Below are 24,283 nucleotides of genomic sequence, written 5' to 3' on the forward strand. Positions count from 1 at the left end.
GACTGGTACTCAAGACGGTACCTTGGGCTCATCCCCCTTCCCAGTACTATCACTATATTTTGCACATAATTGGCACTTTATCTAAATGTTGAATATGAATTAATTTATAATTGATAGCCTGAAGACAAGAAAAAAAACATGCAGTGGAGAATGTAGTTCAGTATAAAAACCACATTTGGAAGTGTATCCCATGTTTACAAAACAGAGTCACAGGCCCCAAAAGAACCAAAGAAACCCCAGGACATCACTTAAACAGTGAAAAAGACGCTGAGATGACAGAAGTCACTGATCAGCTAGGGTGCTGACTCTGAGAAAAGATTACTTTCTTTAAAAATCAAGCTTTATAGGCATGAATAGCCCAAAGCATTGAAAATAAAAATGTATAAAGGAAAAACAAAGTAGGGGAGTTAGTGAAAATTAATAACAGTAGCCTAACATGTGCATAGAGTTGAAGTTTGCAATGATCAAATATTTTATCTCACTTTACTCTTAGGAAAACTTTAAGTAGGGCTTATAATTACTGGGCAATGATACTTGGGACTCCCACTGATAAAACACACACGTTTTTAACAGCAATTTAGAAAGAGTTATGGATCATTCTGAATGCTAAGAAGCAGAAAGCATCAAAGCTACTGTGACACATCCAGTGTTCAGGTGGCCCTCATCACCCCACAGACTTCCTCTAACACAGCCTGAACAGCAATTCACAATGGTGATTATCCAAGGAGCTGCTATTTCAGGAAATGAACAGGGGTCACTTCAAGAACCATTTCTATTTATCTTATGTCTCTAACAATAGAATTTGGTCAGCTGCTGACATCCTTCCATAGAGTCTCCAAAAGTACAAATGATGTGCTTTATTTTCATAAGTGAGTCATTCTGTCGTTTGAGAGATAAGATTCCGGAAGGTTTAAGAAATGGTAGTCAAGTGAATCAGAGAGGAGTCAGAATTTAAACTTTGACCAACAGTTTACCCTCTACATCTAACAGTAGCTCACCTGTAATACATCTTTGATAAACTAACAATTCTGTTTATAAATATGCATGGCTACCAGCCTGCCTCATTATCACAGTTAGAGCTGTAAATGTTTGAGTACCCCTCTCGTGTGGTATAACAACTCAGGTCTAGGCAATAAGATTTATCAGGATAGTATTTCTGAAATATTATCTGATTTGTTTTTCATTCTTACTGAGACAGCTTCTGCTTTGGGGGACAGGCACATACAGCCAAGAACAAAGACTTTGTTGTTCAGTTCTAACTTTCCAAATAGAATTTTTAAAATGAGATCAGCAGAAGCAATTGTCTTGAAAACCCACACTCTCTATTGCAAGAGCTTGAGAGAGAAATGGTACGTTTTGATGTTCCAAAAGCATTTGGCTTGGAACATTTAGAATTGAGAGTTTATATGAAAGTTACTCAGAGTATGGCAATAGCACAATATGATATTAGAGCAGTTTTCCTGGCATTGGGAAAAGACACAAAAGTCTGATTGGCTGGTAGAAAGAGGTAAGGACCAAAGTGTCTAACTAAAATTTAGACACTGTCTGGGTCCTTGAAAATATATGTATGCAAGTGTGTGTGGAAGTGGATGAACAGGACATGGGGTAGTAAGGTGGTAAAAAATTCTGATAGCCTGAGTGTATCCACAAATATTAGGGGCTTGTGCCTAGCTTCCTATCTAAACCCCTCTGAGAGAACCATTTAGATAGGTCCTCCATGTTAGTGCTTGGTAGATGCCATAGAGCAGCAAAGTTTGCCAGGGTAGAATGGAATTGAGAGCTCTGAGCTTCCCTGTCCTTCTGGCTCCAGTGGAATGTCAAAGTGACCCCAAAACACTTCACAGTCCCTTCAAGGGAGATCTGGTAGAACTTTTCTTGCATTAATGGAGATAGGGGAAGGGGATACTAAGCATGGAGCACTATGGGGTCACCCAATGTATCAGCATGCAGTCATCACAATTTTATGTTAAAAAAACAAATAAAAAAACAACCATAAGATGCCTCAGCTTTTGACACCGTGATAGGGAATAACAAGAAGACAAAGGCCAAAACCTAAGAGGGTAAGACACAAAGGAAAACCCGGGAAGGCCCAGGGGACAATGGATTAGATGGACACCTTTCTTCTCCCAATGCTTCCCCTACACTGAGACTCCATCTGAAGTTATACTGTGGTGTGAGTGAGGGTAGGGATGGGGGAAGAACTACAGAATGGGAATAACAGTCCTAAGAATTACTACGAATTTTGTGGACTGCGTTATATCTTGCATTTGACTGAATATTTATCCCCAAGTGCTACAGATGTTCACTTGAGGCAGCAATATTATATGCTTCCTCACTACCAATAGAAAAGGTTCCAGAGCTAACCGGAGTCCAGTTACAAAGGAATAAAGTCACATTCCCACACATCCACAAATGCATAGATTTTATTTTGCTGAACAGTTTAATTTTCACAACTTAGAGAATGACAATTTATTGTAATATCAAGATTATCTTAAAGCATGATTCCCACATGTTGGCCTTAAAATGTCTTCCTTTGTCTCTTTCATTTTCAATAATGCTTACTTCTCATTTAGTTCATTAGAATGGACAGCAAGCAGAAGAGTAGGGCCATGACATGAAAGCGCTGCTCATTTTTCACAGCATTTTTTTAACCCAACCCAGAAGTCAATACTTTATCCAATAGTACGGAGAACTCTACACTAAGGAATAGTAATTTGCTATTCCAAGCCTCCCAATTCTATTATACTCAACTAGACTCTATAATTAACAGCACAAATGAAAAAAGTATCAGAACTTAAAATGACCTCCATCATGTTCTTAACCAAGTGTCGAAATGGTGGCCACGTGCAGTGAGTGGTAGGCTTAGCAAGGAAGGACGCTAAAAATGCTACAAATGAGTGTGTCTCAGCCTCCGGCTTTGTCTACCTTTTGTTTCCTGGACTATGGAGGAACTTTTTCTCCTTTCCTACAGAAAACCATTCTTAAATTTAACTCCAGAAAACTATCCCCCTAAAATTGTTGTTTTTTCCACCTCTGTGTCCCTAGAACTACCTTTCGATAAACATTTTCTTAGTATTATCAGAAAACACTGAAATTGTTGGGTCACTTACCTGTCTTTCCCATGAAGATAGTATGAGCATCTTTAAATTCCTAATCTCAGTGGACTTTCTGTGTTAAAGTGGCAAGCACAGTTCTAAGTACTTTATTTACATTAAAAGTCAGTTCATCCTCAAAATAATCACAGGGGATAAGGACTACTATGATCATCTCCATTTCAGAGGTGAGGAAATGTATGTGCAGAAAGGTAGAATAATAGTACTCAGGATCAAACTTGGGCTGTCTGGCTTAAGAGTAGATGCTCAATAAAAGTTTGTCAAACGAACTGAACCCAAGCTGGAAAAACTGTGATTCAGAAATCCAAAGTTTCTTTCTTCCAGATACTGTCTTTGGTCAGCACATTTTAAATCAATAGTCCATGAGAATCCAATTAAAGAAACACTGTATCTTTTGTTTAAATAATTTGTCTCTTGTATTACAGATGTCTTTCTTCCAGTGCCATACTCCTTCACTTTTTCCAAGATATCATTATTTTCTTGAGCCAAAAATCATAATAATATAATGACTTTTGTCAGCTTCCACAAGGCTAGCTTTTTGGTAGAGAAGAAACTAATTCTTTCCATGAACTGTTAAAAGACATTATCTGTTACTATTATAGTAGACGCACACCATAAAGTATAAACCACACAAACAAAACGCCTGTTACCCATTTACTCCTCAGAACAAAGAAATCTGTTCTCCATTAGATAATAACAAAACAAAAAGATTTATGCCTAATTCTTTTAATGGTAATTTTAATGGAGCTATTTTTTTTATAATTATGTTGGAGCCTTTTAGGATTTGATTTATGAGCAACACTTCTTAGAATCTCTATGGGTTATTACTTCAAAAGGAAGCTTAATTTTCTAACTTTTTTGAAATTACTCATTGCCTAGCTATTACTTCTACTATAACACACACCTTTAGTTATGCTATTTTATGGTTTAAGATAAATAACTACATACACACACATACAATAACCTCAAAACTCTACCCTTTCCTCTCCAACCTCCCCCTCCTTCACTTCCATCTGTCATCAAACGCCTTCCCCAAATATCAGTATTTGACATGTGCTTCCCAATTACAGTTTCCCCAACATAAACAGCCAGTAGCTTCTGTTATTTTATAGATTCAGGTTTATAAGACCAGGCATCAGGAATGTGCATTTTTTATAGATATTTCATTTATATTTAGAGCTTGTCACAGTTCACTGGGGGGAAAAAAGTGAGTTGTTCATTCATCCCTATATGAGTCTATTAAAATAGGCAAATATAAAGATATCCTTCCTAATTCTGATTCCCTCTACTTATACTGATACCCATTTAACTGATACCCATCTATATTAAAAAATATAGATACTTGAGGACTTTTCTCACTAAATCCCAGCTGTTAACAAACAATGCTCAATTTAGCCTAGTTTTTTCCAGACATGAGCTAAAAAAAGTTCTTTTTGTGCACGCTGAATCTTCCTACAACAGACATATATGGATTCAACTCCTATCACCTCATCAAGGTGCAAAGTTTGTCATGAATCACAGGGCTTCCAAGTCCTTGCTCCTTTCCGACTGGGATATTTCTCCATTGGGATTATATCCACTGACATGCCAGCCTTCGTGCTGGTGCTGCAGAACAAAATGCAACAGCTTTTGCCTGGGAATGAGCAGGCTCAGCTTATTCTCCGAATATCCCTGTGTTTCTATTTGGGTCTCAGCGCTAGGTCATGCGCCCTTTTGCTATGGCTCTTTGTATTTTATCCTGTTAGCCAGTATTTAGTGACTAGATCCTGCCCAGTAGTCTGTGACAGGTGTGGCACCAGCGGCCTGATGTTGCATGCCTGAGTTCTTTCCCCTTAACCCTCGATCAATAAATATTAGTAGAACCCTTTGCCTGATAAGGAGATGCCAATCTCTACCACCTGCCAAACCATTCTCTACTCTGACTCCGAGCTGAATCCTCAGCCTACAGATGTACATATACCCCTGTTTGACTTGGGTCTCTGGACACCTACCCAAATGGCACACTTAATCTGTTCTCTTCCATTTACTATGCGACCCCATTTCTAGTGACCTATCTCTGGACATCACACAGAGTCTTCAAGTCTACCATTACTATCTCCTAGATGTCATGGGGGGTTACTCAGTCCCCGCTCGCCTCGTTACTAATCACCACACAACTCTGTTTTCCATAAGCTCTGCTTTCGGAATAAGTAGTCATGTTTTATAGCCCCGGGTGACCAGTAAGTAGTGTAAGCAAGTAATATACCGTCCAAACTAAGACAGTTTTGAGAAAAAAGAGGATTTTATTAATTATTCTGGAACAACAATTATGCTGGGCAAACTGGGATGTGTAGTCATTCTACAAAGGACAGAGCCATCGGTGAGCCCTTAAAAAAAGCAAAAAGCCCATTTATAGGCTGGCTAGCAACCTGTGATCTGTGAGGCTGATTAAAAAGATGATTGGATCAACATCTCAGTTTGCAACTTAAAATAAGATGTATAGGAAAACTACGAGTTGATAGCAGGTACTATAGTTCAAAGGTGGAATCAGAGCTGAAGAAACCAGGATGATTAAGAAGCCGGTAAGTGGAAAATGAAGAATCAAATGAAAGCCAGGAAGAATCAATACTTGACTGACAAAGAGCCCTCAGACCCGGTTGGACTCTCCAGACTCCTATTTGATCCACAAAACTCAGTTCCTGATTTTCCCTCCACAGAGCATATCCTTACAGTCACCTTACTTCAATCCATAGCAACTCCACCCTTCTAATAGCTCTGGTTAAAAATTTTGTGCCATTCTGGACTCCTCTTTCCCATTCCCTATATCCCATCTGTCAGCAAATCCTATTGTCTCTGCCTTTAATAACAAAAAAAAGAAAGAAAAAAAAAACACACAAGAAAAGAAAGCCACCCAGAATCTGACTTCTCTCACCACCTCTGCTGTTGTTACCCACCGTGGTCCAAGCCACCATCATCTCTCTTCCAAACTGCTACAATAGTCTCCTAATTGGTCTCCCTGACTCTGCTCAGTATATTCCAACACAGCAACATGATCAGGACTTTTGCAATATATTACGTCATTTCACTCCACAATAGCCCTCCTTTCACTCAGAGTAGCAGCCGGAGTACTAACACTCCACTCTCCAACCCCTCCCCCCTCACCTCTGACTACGCTTGCTGTCACTGTTAGTGCTTCAGCCACACAAACCTCCTTGGGCTTCCTAAGTATACTCAGCACAGTTCTACCTTCTGGCCTTTGTAGTGACTTTTCCCTCTGTGTGGCACTTTCTTTCCCCCACCGTGACATTTTGAGATGCCTCTACATGCTACCTCCACATGCTGACATCAACATCCAGGTGTGTATAGTCAATAGAGAAACAATTTCCATTCTAAAAGGTGGTCAATAGTCACCTGCTGTTTACTGAATGATTCTTTTTTTTTTTAAGTTGGTTTTATAAAATCATACCAGACAACATAGAACTTGAAAAATATATTTGCTCTATAATATACTTTAATTAGATATAAAATGGTTTCTACAAAAGAATTTCCTGCTTTCCTGTCCCTGCTGCGGCTGCAGCCATGAGTATGCTCAGGCTTCAGAAGAGGCTTGCCTCCAGTGTCCTCCGCTGTGGCAAAAAGAAGGTCTGGTTGGACCCCAATGAAACCAATGAAATCGCCAATGCCAACTCCCGCCAGCAGATTCGGAAGCTGATCAAAGATGGGCTGATCATCCGGAAGCCTGTGACTGTGCATTCCCGAGCTCGATGCCGAAAAAACACTTTGGCCCGTAGGAAAGGCAGGCATATGGGCATAGGTAAGCGTAAGGGTACTGCCAATGCTCGAATGCCTGAGAAGGTAACCTGGATGAGAAGGATGAGAATTCTTCGCCGACTGCTCAGAAGATACCGTGAATCTAAGAAGATTGACCGCCACATGTATCACAGCCTGTACCTGAAAGTGAAGGGTAACGTGTTCAAAAACAAGCGGATTCTCATGGAACACATCCACAAGCTGAAGGCAGACAAGGCTCGCAAGAAGCTTCTTGCTGACCAGGCTGAGGCCCGTAGGTCTAAGACCAAGGAAGCACGCAAGCGCCGTGAAGAGCGACTCCAGGCCAAGAAGGAGGAAATCATCAAGACTCTGTCCAAGGAAGAAGAGACCAAGAAATAAAGCTCCATCTCTTTTACCTGTACATAGTGGCCTGTACTTAAACTCAGCTTTTCTAGCCATTGTCCAGTATATGGATCGATCATTCAATAAAATAGCTTTCATCTGCCTAAAAAAAAAAAAAAAAGAATTTCCTTTCTTTTCTCCCATTCTTCTTTCTATTTTACTCCTTCCTTTCCTTATAGCAGTCTCCTCTAATTGATGGAGATGAGAGGAACCTTTTCCCCTGACGCACACAATAAAAAGCAACATATTCTGAGAACTTTGGCTTACTAATGATCTTGGTGTTCAATTTCTGATCTGGGCTGGGAAGTTGAAAGGTTGTGTCACAGTTAAGCATATGAGTTTTGGAGTCTGAGAGCCCTGAGTTGAAGTCCTGACCATGCTAATTTACTGGCCAATGTGAACATGAGCAAGCTACTCAACCCCTCACCTGTCAAATGGGGACAAACGGTACAGGTTTCCCCCAATATTTGAAAGGAGAGCGTTCCTAAGAAACCTTTCATAAGCAGAAATGGCACAAAGTGAAGAAGCAATTACCATTAATTTATATGGAGAAAAGTTGCTTCTTCCAAGATCTGAAAAATAACCTACCAAATTATACCAAATGTTTAATTACCCTTTTACGCTAAGTGTAACCCCTTTACAAGGTGTTACTAGGCTTTTCAGATACCTTAGACACATCTTGCTCACAGCTGCAGGAGATAAATTGAGATAAAGCACAGATCTCACGCAGTTCAAAGCTATTGGGGGGGTGGGGGGTGGGGCTAGATGCTGAGGTGTTGGGTGTAGTCCCCCGGGAAGGAGCGTGGCGGCGCCACTCTTTGGATTTCTTTCAGTTAGCCAAAACAGGTACTAGTAAAACCAAAGTGGCATAACGTGAACTTTTGAAAAGTAAGGGATAACTGGAATTACCCTAGAGAGGTACTATGAAGACTAAATAAGGTAATAAGTATAAGGTGCTTAACGAAATGCCTGACAAGTAATAAACACTAAGGAAACTTTAGCAACAATTATCAATAAATTTCAGGAATGATTTTCCATGAGCTTGATATTATGAATAACTGTGACAGGTATTATTTTCTATAACCACTAGGATTAATGAGCACGTTTCACTAGACATCACCTACATAGATCTCTTCTAGGTGGGGTGGTATGTAAATAACAGTAAATTAAAACAGAATCTTTTCTGTCCCAAGTTGTTAGAATCACTGAATTGTAGGTTTAAAAGGAACTTTATACCTGGTCACCTAATTTAATTATTCAATCAGCCAAATACTTGATTATCCTCAGTAACGTTGCTTCCAGTCCATTTTTGAGCATTCTGGTAAGGAAAAGCTCATTATTTTCTTAGGCAGACCATCTATAATCCTGTTGCTCTAAGTCATCTACAAAGTGTTCCTAAATTTATCTGCCCAAACTATTAAAAAAAAAAAAAAAGCTAAACTCTCCACCAACTTCTACCTTCAAATATTTGAAAAACACTTCAGTTCCCTTATAAAACATTCTCAAAACGAAATGTCTTCAATGTATTCTAAACTAACATGGCTTGAATTTTCTCTCCTCTGTTCTCTTCCAAACCCATTTCTATGCATCTAAATTCCTCTTAAAGCAAACCTATATGAAAAAAATAATTATTATTTTTCTTCGTGTTGAAAGTTGACCTGAGAAAAGCATAGATTTTTCTGCAAAATAGATTTTCCAAGAAGTGATATCTTATCTATTACAATAGGGAATATCTATTTTAATCTCTCTCTTTTTCTAGGTATAGACTCACTTGCAGATAAACGAAAGAGCACAGACTACTGATTATAAGCACACACTCTGGAGCTGGACTAACTGGGTTCAAAGCCTGGCTCAATTCTTGAGGTGAGTTGGAGCTAGTTACTTAATCTGTCCATACCTCAGTATTTTCACCGTAGCTACCTAATGCTGATGTGGTAAGAAATAAATGAGTTAGTAAATGTAAAATGCTTGAAACAGCCATAAAGTGAGGGCTTTAGCTTTTTTTCCCATAGAAATAACAGAATACATAAGACCAGGAGACCTAAAATTATTTATATTCATAGATGAAATCTTTATTTTTCCAGTTAAACTGAGACGTATAGTTCAAATTAAAATTAAGTGACTACGTATATATATTCTGAACAGTGGACTTTGACTTTACACTTTAAAATCAGTTCAACACTAACTGATCACCTAAAATTCTGTGACCTGTTAAAGCACAAAATTGTATAAAGCAGTCCTTTCAAACAGTCCTTGGTTAAGCTGGTAATATGCATGTAAACAAATTATCACAATATGGATAATATATCAGTTGTAAGGATAAAGTGCTGTGGGAACACAGCAACACATTAAAGATATGAGGCAATAATTCACAGCCTAATTTTTATTGAAAACAACAGAACACCTAAATGGCTGGAGAACAATTGTTTTTAATATTTTGAATAATCTATTCCTAATAAATTAGTTTTACATTGCACATCCAAACTTGAAGGGCTGCAAAACCAGTGTTTCCACATGGACCACTGGTTAGTTGCCTGGCTGACCAGCATAGCCTGATTTTACTAGCAATTGGCTAACACCCAGGTTGCACTGATAAACAGAACCATTCCCACCTACATGGCATGACTGATCAGTTGTTCCCAATGCCAGTGCTCACAGAAGCATCAATACCCAACAGTTTCACTGCTCCATAGAGCAAACAGCCTAACTGTTCTGTTGCCTTCTGATGCTGTAAAAAGCTCAAAGATGACAACATTGATATTGTTCATGAAGCAGGATGTGAGTCTAACTTATCCTACCCACTACTCTGTAAACAACTGCAAGGAGTATTGATAGAACTCAGTTTTATTCCACGTAATTACTTTTATAGAACCCAGTAACTGCCATTGGCCTTTGGACAGAATTAATGTGGCAATAAACTGTGAAGAAATATTACAAATCAAAAACATAGGCTTTGGTATCAGATTAACCTAGATTCAGAAACCAGCTCAGACACTAATTCAAAAAAACTCTTGTCTACTTTGTAGAAGACATTATCCTAGAAACTGGCTTTTATATTTTCAGGGATTAAGCACAGGTTAGTTCCTCACCTTGTCCAAGCAAATGCTTCCTCAAAAGTAAAATGGAGATAACAGCAACTGGCCCTTAAGGTTTTGAAGATTAAAAGAGGAGCAAAAATAATGTGCTTTAGCCAATGTGAAGTACTATCGTGTTTCCCCGAAAATAAGACCTACCCTGAAAATATGCCCCAGTTAAGATCGTCAGCCAGACGGATGCATTTAGTACGTTATACGATGTTCCAGAAGAAGATCATATGACTGCATTTGAATAAATGTAGACTGCTGTACATGGAAAATAAAAGATATCCCTTGAAAACACGCCCTAATGCATCTTTTGGAGCAAAAATTCATATAAGACCCGGTCTTATTTTCGGGGAAACACGGTAGCTATCACTGTTATTGCTGTTGCAATAATCTGCTCTGAAAACTAAAGAATATCAATTTAAAATATCACTTATTATCAAGTTACTAATCTATCCATAACTTTCACCCCAGCTCTGAATTTACATACAAATAGAAACTCCTACCCCTCTAAACTGAGGCACACTGTTCATCTCTGATCACAGCCAAAAGCAAAAAGCTAAATCCTCAACTACCAATATCTAAATTGCCACAGTGTTCGTTTAAAGCTATTTTCTTGATTTCCTCATGGGATAATAAATAGACGCAAATCTGTGGTGACTGACAGTGTGTCCTCTATACAACTGTTTTATTTATGTTCTGTTTCACTTACTAGAGTTTAGTATTTCAGGAAATCAAAGGTATAACTCCTTTTAGAGGCCTCTGAATAAAACCAGATGTACATTTAGAATATCATGAAAAAGGACACGGTCTAACACATAGAGACCTGACAGCAGTATTCCATTTCATTGGATATTTGACAAACAAAGCAGATAAAATACAGAGATTAAGAACTACAGATATGGTATTTACCTAAAGAAATTCTAAAGAATCCCTCTGAGCTAAGGAAGACTAATTAAGATGACAGATCACAGCAATAAACACTGGGTTCTGAAAATAGCCGGAAACTACCAATCCAGAGAGAAATAATCCAGTCAGGTAAAAACAATAATAACACCTCCAAGGTATAAGAGAATGCAAATGTTTAGAAAAAAAAGTGACTAATTTTGATTCCCAGTTAATGACACCAAGTACTTTCATTGTATAATTACAGAATTCCATTTTGTAAAAGTCATTCTAATTTGATTTGGAAAAGGCCACTGCTCTGGATACAGCTAGGTTTATAAACACTATAAGCCGTCTTAATGGATTAGAGTGGAAATCAGAACCTTTGAAAAGAAAATGGAATCAAATTTTTATTTGTTACTGAAATTAGGACATTTCAGGCTTGCTATGACAATGAGATAAGAGCAAAGATTATGCCAAAATGGAAACAATGATTAAGTCCAAGAAAGTATTTAGCACTTGGAAAAAAAAAAAAAAGCTATTACCATTGGATATATTAGTTGGGGATTGGGTGATCAGGAGAAGGGAAGGAAGGATTTCAAAAACAAAAGACAGTAGCAAAGCATTAAATGAAAATATAAAACATTAAATTATTCTACCTATGGTATTGTTATATAAAACTGTGCAAATTACACATTCACAAGATGACGTGAAAAATGATAATAATGACTTGATTAAGGGATGAATTCCTGGGCAATTTTTGTCTTGGATTTCTGTTGTTTTTTTAATGTGCTTGCCATAAAGAGAAAGCAAATACATTTATATACAGTATGTAGACATGTGTGTGTATATATATATATATATATATATATATATATATATATATACACACACACACACATGCATGTTACAGAGAGAATAGAAATATGTATGTATATCACAGAAAAACAGGAATCCTACTGGAGCACTATAGTAAATTGTATGATGAAAGAACAGACCTTTGGGGAAATCCTGACAAACAAACATCTAGAGCTATAAAAACAGATATACTTCAGGAATCAGAATTAGTTTATTAATTGTAAGAAATGCCTATTTTTATCTCTATTACTGACAGTTCTATGAACTGACAGTTCAATAGTCAGTCACCATTATGCTGTAAAATCTCTGGTTAATACAAGGGTATAAATCACCTTCATGTATTAATAGTGTGTTAATTATCAATTTAAAGCTATGCCTTTGAAATGCAGTAAGTTATTATTCCAGTTACATTTATTTCTAGTTAAGTGTCCCAATATTTGGGTGTATATTATGGATAAGCACTGTGCTAGGCACTACAAAATACTGTGTGTTATTTTTCTTCCTGAGGTACAGATGCCACAAAAAGTGTCATGTCACTGATTTGCAATTAAATAAAAATTTTAGCTGAACTAAATTAGTGTTTACTTTGTATTACTCTGAAGGTTTTTAAGATTCTTAAAGTGACCTTGAAAATAGCTCTAGAGTTTTGTCCCAATTATAAATTTACTTTTCTCTGACATTTTGTTTGCTTTGATTAATGACTCTCTCATTAGTCTGTAATTTCTGTGAAGGCAGGAACCATGTTTATTCTGCTTCCCACTGTATCCTTAATGGCCAGGTACCTAGAACACAGCAGGTTCACAATACATATTTGTTGAGTAAACACATAAGTTATTTACATTATGTATTTAAACGGTAATATCTTAGATTATAAATTTAATAAAGAGCATGGAATGTTCACATAAAGTATCATCTTCCACTGCTCCAGAATTCTCAGTTATACAGAACACAATTGATGGTAGAAGGAAAAAAATGAATATTTTCTAGCCAAAAGAATGTCTATATTCTCAAGCTCACTCACATTGGTCTTACAAATGTCCTCTCCCATCAGGCCTATGGGATCTCAATTTGACATAATACCAACTCTAGCTCTATGTTTCCTAATTAGGAGAGATAAAAAGAGGGAGAAAGAAATATAGTTGAGAAAAAGATATGGCCTCAGCAAAGGAGAAAACCGGTATGAAAAGCATTTTACTCATACTTCAGTGAATTTCTGGACTTTAACATTCAGAGCACTAGGCAGAATTCACACAGTGTCAACACCCAGCCCAGACATTCTGGATGCTTTGTTCTAATTAAGCTGTCAGATTCCTCTGGACTGCACCAGTCCTAAATCAGCAGCTAAGCGAGGGAATGGAGGCATTGTTGGCCTAGTGGATACAACACCAAAGACTGATATGTGAAAGAAATAATTGATTAGCTGGACTTCATCAAAATTAAAAACTTCTGCTCTGCAAAAGACTGCATCAAGAGAATGATAAGACAAGCCACAGCTGAAGAGAATCTTTGCAAACAATAGATCTGATAAAGAACTGTTATCCAAAATATACAAAGAACACTTGAAACACAACAGTAAGAAAAGAATGCAATTAAAAAATGGGCCAAAGATCTTAATAGACACCTCAGCAAAGAAGACATACAAAGGCAAATAAGCATATAAAAAGAAGCTCCATATCATATGTCATCAGGGAAATGCAAATGAAAACAATAACACATCACTACACACCTCTTGGAATGGCCAAAATCCAGAAACTGACAACACCAAATGTTGATGAGGACGTGGAGCAACAGGAACTCATTCATTGCTGGTAGGAATGCAAAATGGTACAGCCACTTTGGAAGACAGTTTGGCAGTTTCTTACAAAACTAAACAAACTCTTATCATATGACCCAACACTTATGCTCCTTGGAATTTACACAAAGAAGTTGAAAACTTATGTCCACACAAAAACCTGCACACACATGTTTATAGCAGCATTATTCATAACTGTCAAAAATTTAGAAGCAAACAAGATGGTCAATGGATAAATAAATTTTGGTATATCCAGAAAATGGAATATTAGTTGGTGCTAACAAGAAATGAACTATCAAGCCATGAAAAGACAACACATATAACTAAGTGAAAGAAAACAATCCAAAAAGGCTACATACTGTATGATTCCAACTATATGACACTCTGGGAAAGATAAAACTATGGAGACAGTAACACGTTCAGTGATTGCCAGGGGTTGTGCAGGTAAGGAGAAATGAACAAGCTAAGCACAGAGGATTTTTAGGGCAGTGAAGATACTCTATATGATACATCCACATAGCTGTTTTCATGCTGTAAAATCAGAGTTGAGTAATCAAGATTGAGACCATATGGCACACAAAGTTGAAAATATTTACTATCGAGCCCTTTGCAGAAAAGGTTTCCTAACCCCTAACCTATATGCTAATTGCTAACTATAGGTTGTTAACATGGATTTGCAGTATGTTTTAATTTCAGCTAAGAGAAAATCCCCTTCACTATTCTTTCTTGGCTATGTTGGGCACTCATTTTTCTTTAGGCAGTAAAAACTTTAAAACTCCATTAGGATTGAAATTGGGGTAGTATTAAATGGTGTTTATGTGATATTGCTTTGCCATCCAAGAACACAGTATGTACAAGTCTTGTTTTAAAGACCTCCATAAGATTTTATTGTCTGCATACATTTACTCTCTTTCCTGTAAAATCTATTCCTAAGTATTTTATAGCATATTTGTTTTGATTACAAGTAGGATCGTTTGGTCATTTTCCATTTCTGGCTATTTATTGTTAGTATAGGGGAAATCTATTGATTTTTTTTAACATTCATTGTAAATCAAGTTTCCTTTCTCAATTCTTTTATTAATTCTCAATTATTTAAAGTCTCCTGGGTTTCACAAGGGTACAAAGATGTCCTCTAAAATACAAATAATTTTATTTTTTTATTTTCTATATAACAATTTTTGAAATTTCTAGTCTTGTATCATTATTTAGATCCTCCAGAATCATGATGATTCATAATGGTAAGAGCAGGCACCCCTATTTTGTCCCTGAGCTGGCTGCTGGTTACTTCGACAACCTCATCCAAGCCTCATTGCTGTTACTCTAACAGGCCAAGCATATTCATGCTTAGGCCCTTTGCACATGTGATTAATGCTGCCTACTCATCCTCCTCAGATACAGGCATATCTCATTTTATTACACTTCTCTTTATTGCACTTCACAGATGTTGCTTTTTTTTTTTTTTTTTTTTTACAAATTGAAGGCAAGACCTTCCATCAGCAAAACGATTGCAACTTGCTTTATTGTGGTGGTCTGGAACCACCTTGGAATATCTCTAACGTATACCTATATTTACATAGCTTTCTTCTTTGCTTATGTCAAGTATCTGCTCAAAAGAATCCACCTGAGAGTAGTCATCCCTGATCAATCATGTAACATAGCATCTCCTTTCACGTTGCAATCCATTTAAACTTCACCGTTCTCCATAAAATTTGTCATGACCTGACCTAAACATATTGTCTCCCCAATAGAACCTAAACTCTAAGAGAACAAAATATTGACTGTTCTGTTTGCTGCTATATCCTCCATTTCTAGAACACTTGTGAAGTGCTAGAAGATGCTTAATGAATATCTGTCCAAGGAATAAATTGAAAAAATACATAATTTCAATAGGCCTTCAGCATATCCTAGCTTGGTAGGATGTCTTCCATGGTGTCTTAGTGAAGATTCCTTGACGTGGGACTAGTGGGCAGGCACCAGGCTTCCCTGAGGAGTTCTCAGGCTTCCAGGTAGCTTGGAGGTCCAGGTACTCGTACTAGGTCTCTCCACTGCTAGAATTTCCCCCTCCCATCCTGCAGAGAGGAGAATAAAGTTCTGAAGCCTTCTGAGAATCCAGGCTGATCGCGCTCTGAGTCAAGAGTACACCTCAAATCTCTGCACACATGCCTGTTCTGGTTTGGACCTGACTTTAAGAGCAGTGGAGGCACCAAAGGTCAGTAGTGGCAGATACAAAGCCCTCCACCCCAAAACCAAAAAAAACCCACAAAACCCAGGTAAAAGCACTGTGTGTGCAAAGAAATCACTGCTTCAGGACAAGTCCTCTAGCTGTCTCCTACCAAACCCCCAAGTTCCTTCTCCCAGAAATTCTGACGCTGACAGTTTAAGTGGTTCAGAAGAAGCTCAGAGGCACAAGTTTAGATGCCACCTTTCCAGAATCCCTCCAGAATTGGATTTCACTCTACTATATGTAAAATACAGTTTAATTTACAAACTTAGATCAATTACTTAACATTCAGGAAAATGAAGCACACCAAAGTGCACCACCTGCTTAAATGCTTTTGAATGTTGGAAACAAAGACTCTGTAATAGCTCAGATAGACTGTTAGTTCACTGAAAATTTTAGGTTTTACCAATCAATGCATTTTCTAAGTAATTCCAGAAAAAAAATAAAAAAATTTAAATGTATATTTAAATCACATATTCTCAGCTGAAAATGGGAAAGGAGTTTGCTTATTTCTCACAACATCTTTCTCATCGATCTAGGCATTCCCCAAATTTTCCTGTAGGAGGTCACTTTAAATTTATTCTTCTACTATTGAACATTACATCTGGCTGTGGAAAATGTCTTACATACTTTATTTATTATACGTTATTTGGAAGGCTGTTGATGTTTGTTCAGAAAGCACCCCCATGTCATTCCGAAGAGCCCAATCACCACATATGGTGGTTGGAAAAAGCAATCACTGTGTCATCCCACAATCAGAAGAAAGAATATTTCCAATCCCCTGCAGTGGTTTCCTTTAATCGCTCACGAGAACAAAAAGCCACAGAACTACAATGAGTCACAGACTTACTCTGAATAGACAGCAATGCTACCTACCATTAGTAGAATGATTTATAGTCTTCAAAACTTTCTCACATCATACTTTAGCCTGTTACCTCAAGTACAACACTTTGAGCTATAAACAAAGGATCCCCTTTAAGGAGTTTTGCGGTCGTACACCTAACAGCAGGTTGCATTATTAACTGCAGATCGCAGCTCAGGTTCCTGAAGCCTACAGGTTTATAGAGCACCCAAATAGGAGAACTGGAGTGTTAATGAGCTAATAGGATTTCAAAGGCATAATAGAAATAAACTTCCAGAATACAAAAACTGAAATTAAACTTATGTACACTAAAACCCAAATACTTTTTCAGAATGGGCATAATTCATCCACTGTTTTTTGTGTGTTTTTTTCAAAATTAAATTAAAAAGTGAGAGCCCTAAAGATATGAAATAATCCTGATGCAATTTAAAATTTTGGTTAAGAACATAATGTTGAAAGGTCACATGAATGTCCACGAGACTCCCTGAAGAGACTTAAAGGGTTTAAGTGATGAAACAATCCCTCAGTGTCCTGGGAAGTTCTTTAATGCTACAATACAATGTACATGGACAACATAAATAACTACATAGCTTTTCCTCAAGAGATTGAAATTATTTATACAAATTAGACCAGACTTACATCTTTTATTTAACACAGACAATCTGGAATACATATTGAACCAATTTAGGGCATTTTTGTTTAATTTATCCTAGTAATCTGAAAAGTCACCCTATCTGTATTAACTAAAGTACCCAGATAGGTGTTAACTCACTCAAGAAACTCTTATTACATTTTCTTTAATTGTTGTTAACTTTTTTAACGACTGAGGAGAAAAAGAACGGCTCAGTTTTACAAAGTAGAAAAAAAAACAGAGAAGAGGCTGACTCACTTGCCCAAGGTCATCCAGCAATAGGCCAACACCAGGGCCTGAGATCCATCCCTCTCCCTCCCACAGAGCTTTGTATACTAAACAGACCACACAGTTGACCTTACATGGGAGGGTGGGGGGCTACAAAAGCCCAGGCAGTATGCTTCCTGGCAGCAAAAGACAAAAAGATTATATCAGGTTATCTTTACAAAAGACTAAAGGTAGGCAACTGCTGTAGAAAAAAACTGACAGCTCCAGCTGGAAGCCTTTCTCACCCATTCTCCAAAACAAGTAAGCCAAGCAAATCAACTTCTTACTATATTTTTCTGGTGAGTGACTATGGGGAGAAACTTGGTAAAATCAAGAAAAGGAGACTATTCATGATTCACACCCTACATTTACTTATCAAAGGACCTAACATACCATCCATGTACTCCTACTATCTTCATTTTGATTAACGGGCCAAGAAGGGATGCAAATTGATCGTACTTTTGTTGCCCTGGTTTGATAAGATGACCAGAGGCTTCAATCCAACAAGACCATACATGTTCTTTCTCAAGATTAATAGTTATGGAAGTTTCAATAAGTCTCCCTCCCCAAAGGGTGGAACTGTTACAGACCACAATTTACTTGACAGATTTTGGTTTTTAATATCCTTTCCCTGTAACACAAGAACCCTCTCATTGAATGTCTTTATATGCAACATATTATTGGACTAAATATCTCACAACAGCCACACATATTAAAAATTACCTTGTGGAAAAAATAATACTGTACAGAGAAATGTTGTTATCATAGTCATTAAAGAATTGGGGACAGCCAGATGGCTCAATTCTTGGTTAGAGTGCAAGCTCTTAACAACAACGTTAGTGGATCGATTCCCACATGAGCCAGTTAACTGCACCCTTCACAACTAGATTGAAAACAATGGCTTGGGTGGACAGTTGGCTTAGTTGTTACAGCGCGGTGCTCATAACATCAATGTTGCCAGTTCGATTCCCACATGGGCCAGTGAGCTGCGCCCTCCACTAGATTGGAAACGATTTGACTTGGAGCTGAGCTGCACCCCCCACAACTAGATTGAAAAACAACGACTTCACTTGGAGCTGATGGGTCCTGGAAAAACACAGTTCCCCAATATTCCTCAATAAAACAATTAAAAAACAAGAATTACCTTAAAATAAATGCCACAAAAACTCTCACTGCCATAATTTGGCAAAATCTATTAGCTACTCAACCGAAATTTGCAGGAAGGTCAACAGGAGTTTAAATAATTTAATTTTAGGATTAAGAGTAAACAATATTCCATTTACAAAAATGGCACTGATAAATGGCTGAGATAATCTAACAAAACACAGTTAACATTATCCTAGTTAAAAAAAAATGGGTGAGTATTTGGCAATTGGCAAAATAGGGCTAATAACAATATTGATTAAGGTTTTTAAAAAAGTTTGTAACAACCTAAATTGTATTGCTCCAAATGGTGACTCTATAAAGAATAAGTAAACATGAGGGCAAATATGGAGAAAAATACAGCACTGTATGTTGACTTGTAGGGAAGATGTCAATGAAATTTTTGTGAACTACAAGTTTTTGATAAAAGATGCAGTCTTTCATGGATGCAAAACATCCTTAGAAGTTCATTCGGAGATTGGTCAAAGATAAAAGTATCTAAATGCCCTTCTAAGAGAATAATATTCACTCAAGTATTATTCCCAATATTATACACTCTGCTATGCCCTATATTTTATAGTTGGTTATTTCAAAGCTATTTTTTAAAACAGCCATTTAATTTTATTTTTGTAAGGACACCACACTCCCAACATGTTTTCTATTTGTTTTTAACTATAACATTCCTGACATATGTATGTCTGCTTAACATATCCAATGATGTGGAATTCACCACTATTCCAGGTATTCCAGAACAGAAACATGAAACACATAAATGGCCTGGGTCATGAGAGAGGTCAGACCTCAGGAAGAAACAAGTCCTCTTGTTTCTAAACATTCAGCTAGACAGACAGTATCTCAAGTATAATTTTTAATTCATTTGAAGTGAAAACGGTCATTGGACGTTGACAGTATGTCCGGAGAATGGCAGTAAGTACAATGAGGAATCCGGAAACCAGAAGATTTAAATAACAGTTGAAAGAGATGGATGGAACATTTAGCCTAGAGATGAGAAGACTACAAGGAGGGTTGGAAGCTGTCCAAATATTTGAAGACAAGTAGAAGTAGGTACAAACATGGTCTTACAAAAGAGAAGAATAAGAATCAATAGGTAGAAGTTGGAGAAAAGCAAAATTTCAGCTGAAAACTTTCTAACAACTAGACTTGCGTGACGAGCTGACTTATTTAAAAGGAAGAATCTAATAGCTTGATGCCTGTCAGGGTGTTACAATGCAGTGCGCAGGGAGCTGAACTGGGTGGCTTCCAAAATTTGCTCACTTTTGGCTACTTCTCTATTTCCCTCCAGGATCTTGAGCAAAACAACCAATCTCTGCTTCTCAAGTTGTAAAACTGAGGTAATACAGTAGCATTTTAATTTGATGGTGATATAAGAGGGGAGGAAGATATATTTCTTGTAGAGATAATGAAGCATTAAGCAGCCCTACACCTGTGATAGACATCAACTGACATGATTAAAGTGCATAAATAAGGGATGGAATGGTGAAGATCGTTATAATGCACACAGTGGAAGAACAACCCGGAGAGAATTTTTAGAGCCACTGGGGAGGAAAGAGCTTGAAAGTCCCATGAGCAACACCCTAAAGGGAACCGCTGTGACCTGAAAGCAGAGGTGCCGTTTACCCATGTGTCTAACTCCCAAAAGCAGCTTAGCCACTGGAAAATCTGGCTCTAATTCCTAGTTGTGAAAGCTTTGCAACTGCCAGATTTTTCAGTCACATGGAAATTGAGCTTGTCAGGCTTCCTTAAAATTCCATTCTTCAAAAATAAGCCTCTCATCCCTAGAGAGACTAATTAAAAACAAAAACCCCTAATTCCAACCTTTTACCCTTTTGGTCAGAAATATTAATGAGAAACTAGATAAAAGGCTACTTAATAAATTAGTCAACACCCACTCCACCCTTTGGTACCACCCACCCAACCTCCCCTGGAGGAGTGTAACCACACTGAGAGACAAGCAAAATGTCTGAAGCAATTCACACCAAGAAGATGAATAGTTTCAAGCCCCAGCGCAGAGACTTGTAGTGCTGTTACTACACATGGTATCTGTCACACCTCAATAGCTCAATCTACAAAAATGGAGGATTAAACTTCCCTCTCTTTTTTTCTCCCCACCAATCCGTGTACAGTTTGGAAAATGTCAAAGAGATTTAACACAAAATAATATCAGTTCCATGATTAAAAGAACTGAAGAACAATAAGAGCCAAGAGAAAAGGGTCATTTTATTAGTTTCCACATGTGACATGAGAAATCAGAAATAGGAAAGTGCCCTAACAAAAGATCACTACATAACATTATTAGTAATGTGAATCTAACCAAAGGGAAATTAATGATTAGAAGCAAAGCACCAGTACCCTGCAGCATTTACAAAGAAACTCAGCACGAACTCACTTATCTAGCACTGTAGGGGCTGAGTTATTCAACATATTTGAGAGTTCACCCCCCCCCCATACCTTTAAGCAATAATATTGCATTTCAAACCCAGTATATAGAACAGAAATTAACCTATTCATGATGACAGAGAGAATTTGGAACATCAATTATAACACCATGGGATTAAGGTAGATGTTTACTTTGTTTCTACATTAAATGACTACAAACGGCTGTGATTTGAAAAGAAATATTCCTATGTACTTTTTTATTGCTTTTTTTCTTTTCCCACAGAGAGCCTTGATCTCAGGCTATCAATATATCAGCTTTAGTCTTGCCAACATCCTTATCTCTGTCAATATAACTTTTCCCCATCTTCTAATGTCTTGCTTCTAAATCTAACGTGAGCTACACCGCTAAGTAAAGAAGTTTGTTAGAATTCTAGCATGTAAAGTAAAAGTTGAAGAAATATGATTAAGGGCTTCACAGCCTTGTCTACAAAATTAGTGTTTGTTTTAATGCATGGTTTTCTTGCAACCATCTCAAGCTACTTAGAAGTCTTTTTCTATCTACTTCAATATTCTTAGCCACATCCTGGAAAAATGAGATTCTAAGAAACCTAATCTCTCACAAGTACAAAGTTCATACACCATGGGACAAGAAATAAATTTTTCTTTCATACCCACTATATGCTGCTCTGCATACTAGAATTTGTGAAAGATACAGAGACAAAAGAGTCTAGTGGGAGAACCATATGAGGACAGTAAAAACTATAACACAAAGGGAAACCTTCTATTAGAGAGTCGGATGTAAAGTACCCTGAGAACACGAGAAAATGTCTCCAGTGCAGGCTTAAAAGACAATGGGAAAACAGGTCAGGAAAAGCTTCCTGGAGGGGAGTATTTGTAAAGTGAGTGTTGAAAGACTAAAGAGATCTCAGGTTTATCAAGGGGAAGAACTAGCATGTGCCAAGGCACTGCAGTAACAGGATGTTTATAGGAAACTACAAACAATACTGTGTAGCTGGACAATCACATTCTGTGTGGAGATAATGGCAGAAAATTACATAAGATGGCACACCAGGGTCAGATAATGGAGAGCCAAATATATAATAACAATATTTTACCTTTTGTCTTGAGGGCAACCCAAAAGCACCAACAGGACTGAGTTGTAATACAAGCAGTTCTTCAGTTTAGAAAAATTACCCTGGCAAGAAGGAAGGGCTTCAAAGAAGCAAGAGGACACCATGCTTTAGAGAGGAATCATTATGGCTTGAGTAAGATAATGAGAATGGAAAGGAACAAATGGTTCTAGAGGTACTGCACGTGGTCCAGTGTATGTGAAAGTGGGCTTAAACCCGGGGAGAGAGAGACGAGAAGATAGCAGCAACTGTGGAAAGTTAGAAAGATAAATAATTGCCAGAGGTGTTAGAAAACAAAGTCACTATAAAACCTGACTAGTGGATGTTTGTTCTACTTACAAAACTGGAGAAACAATTTACCATTTGAAAAAAAAGATAAAGCTAGCAAAAAAAAAAAAAAAAGTTTAAAGACACAAGATATTTTACCAGAAATATGAAAGAGAACTCCTGTATAAAATATAAAAGGTAAAGGGATAACTTCTCATAATATCTGTATTATTTTATTACATTATTTAATATTGAGATATTATTATATATTCCAAAATGCTAAAGCATAGTTTTGCTTTATTCCACACAATCTTTGATATAAAAGAGACTGTTTAGGATACCCTCCTCATTCTTTTTCTAGCATCTCTGCCAGATGATCAAGTTGTTCCCATTAATGAGGATCTCATGACCACAAAAGGTAACATTTCATTTTTTGATAGTTCTAACTGATTTAAAGTCCCTTTACAGATAAAGCTGATATGCAGTCTTTTTCCTTTGACATAAAATCTCTTCCCTGCAACTGCCACCAAGTATTTCCAAATACTGTACTCAGGAGTTTCATATCATAAATCTGTTTTAATATCTACAAGGCAATTCTTAAAGCAACTTTAAAAAATAAAAATAAATCAAGAGGTTAATTTCTTCTACATGATAACCAATAACCAGATCTTTTGGTTCTTGCAATGACCATTGTTTAGCTGTCAGTCAGGGGGGCCATATTAACCACATGCAGGTATCTCGCCAGTGATGGTTGTTTTACTATGTCTTTATTGGCTTTAGGATAGAGGATCCATTATAACTGCCAGTTGAGTGACATGTTTTTCTTGATTTACTGTCCAGAGATAACATTAATTTTGCTGCCCAATAATGATTTATGACTGTCATCTAAAATTTGGTAAACTCTATTGGAAGGATTTATTATTTTACAAAGCTAACTTTCTCTTCTTTCCCATCTCCAATTCTGAATTCTGGTTATTGGCAATAGAAGTATAAGAGATATTCAGGCTGTAAGTGCCAAATCTATTCACTCAAAAACACTAACCTCTGCAGAAAATTTCTGATGCCTTTCTCAGTAAGCCAGAAATCAATATAATGAAGTTGATACTTTCCATTTTCAACTTAACAATTCAATCAGTTCAAGATTGGGCTTAAATATTACATTCATGTTTGTTATCGTTGTTGTCATTCCACATTGTTCCGTGGTTCTAGCCAAATGAGAAAAAAAGTATACAAAGTAGAAGAGATAAAATTACTTGCAGAATAAGATTACCAACCTAGAAATCTGAAAAAAATCAACTAAGAAATTATTGAAATTAATAAGATTTTGGTGAAATAACAATACAGAGACTGAAATACACATACTATGCTTCCTGATAAAAACTGAAAAAAAACATAATAGAGAAGCTTTCCAACTCAAGATGATGGACTGAATCTATTGCTTTTGTCTCCCCTGTTCTCCCAAGACAGGAAATGAATACAAAAGGG

At 37.1% G+C, this 24,283-nt stretch overlaps 2 protein-coding genes across 12 annotated transcripts in view; one reads left to right on the top strand and one right to left on the bottom strand.

Annotated features, from left to right (window-relative positions):
- Positions 1–24,283, bottom strand: part of BCKDHB (branched chain keto acid dehydrogenase E1 subunit beta) — a 235,262-nt gene that overhangs the window by 132,323 nt on the left and 78,656 nt on the right. The window contains exon 9 of one of the 11 annotated variants that reach the window (XM_081037737.1): positions 14,749–15,949. The exons of 9 other annotated variants lie outside the window; for them this stretch is intronic. In XM_081037737.1, coding sequence (XP_080893863.1) covers positions 15,929–15,949 — 21 coding nt within the window. In that variant the 3' untranslated portion in view covers positions 14,749–15,928. Of the gene's footprint in view, positions 1–14,748; positions 15,950–21,684; positions 24,004–24,283 lie in introns of those variants that run through there. One more of the 11 variants, XM_081037735.1, reaches the window with a different exon arrangement.
- Positions 6,542–8,463, top strand: LOC308492636 (large ribosomal subunit protein eL19). Its single transcript, XM_081037795.1, has one exon. The coding sequence runs from the start codon at positions 6,672–6,674 to the stop codon at positions 7,260–7,262; it is 591 nt and encodes a 196-aa protein (XP_080893921.1). The 5' UTR covers positions 6,542–6,671; the 3' UTR covers positions 7,263–8,463.

Source organism: Rhinolophus hipposideros (genome assembly GCF_964194185.1).
Source record: "Rhinolophus hipposideros genome assembly, chromosome: 3".
Lineage (NCBI taxonomy): Eukaryota > Metazoa > Chordata > Mammalia > Chiroptera > Rhinolophidae > Rhinolophus > Rhinolophus hipposideros.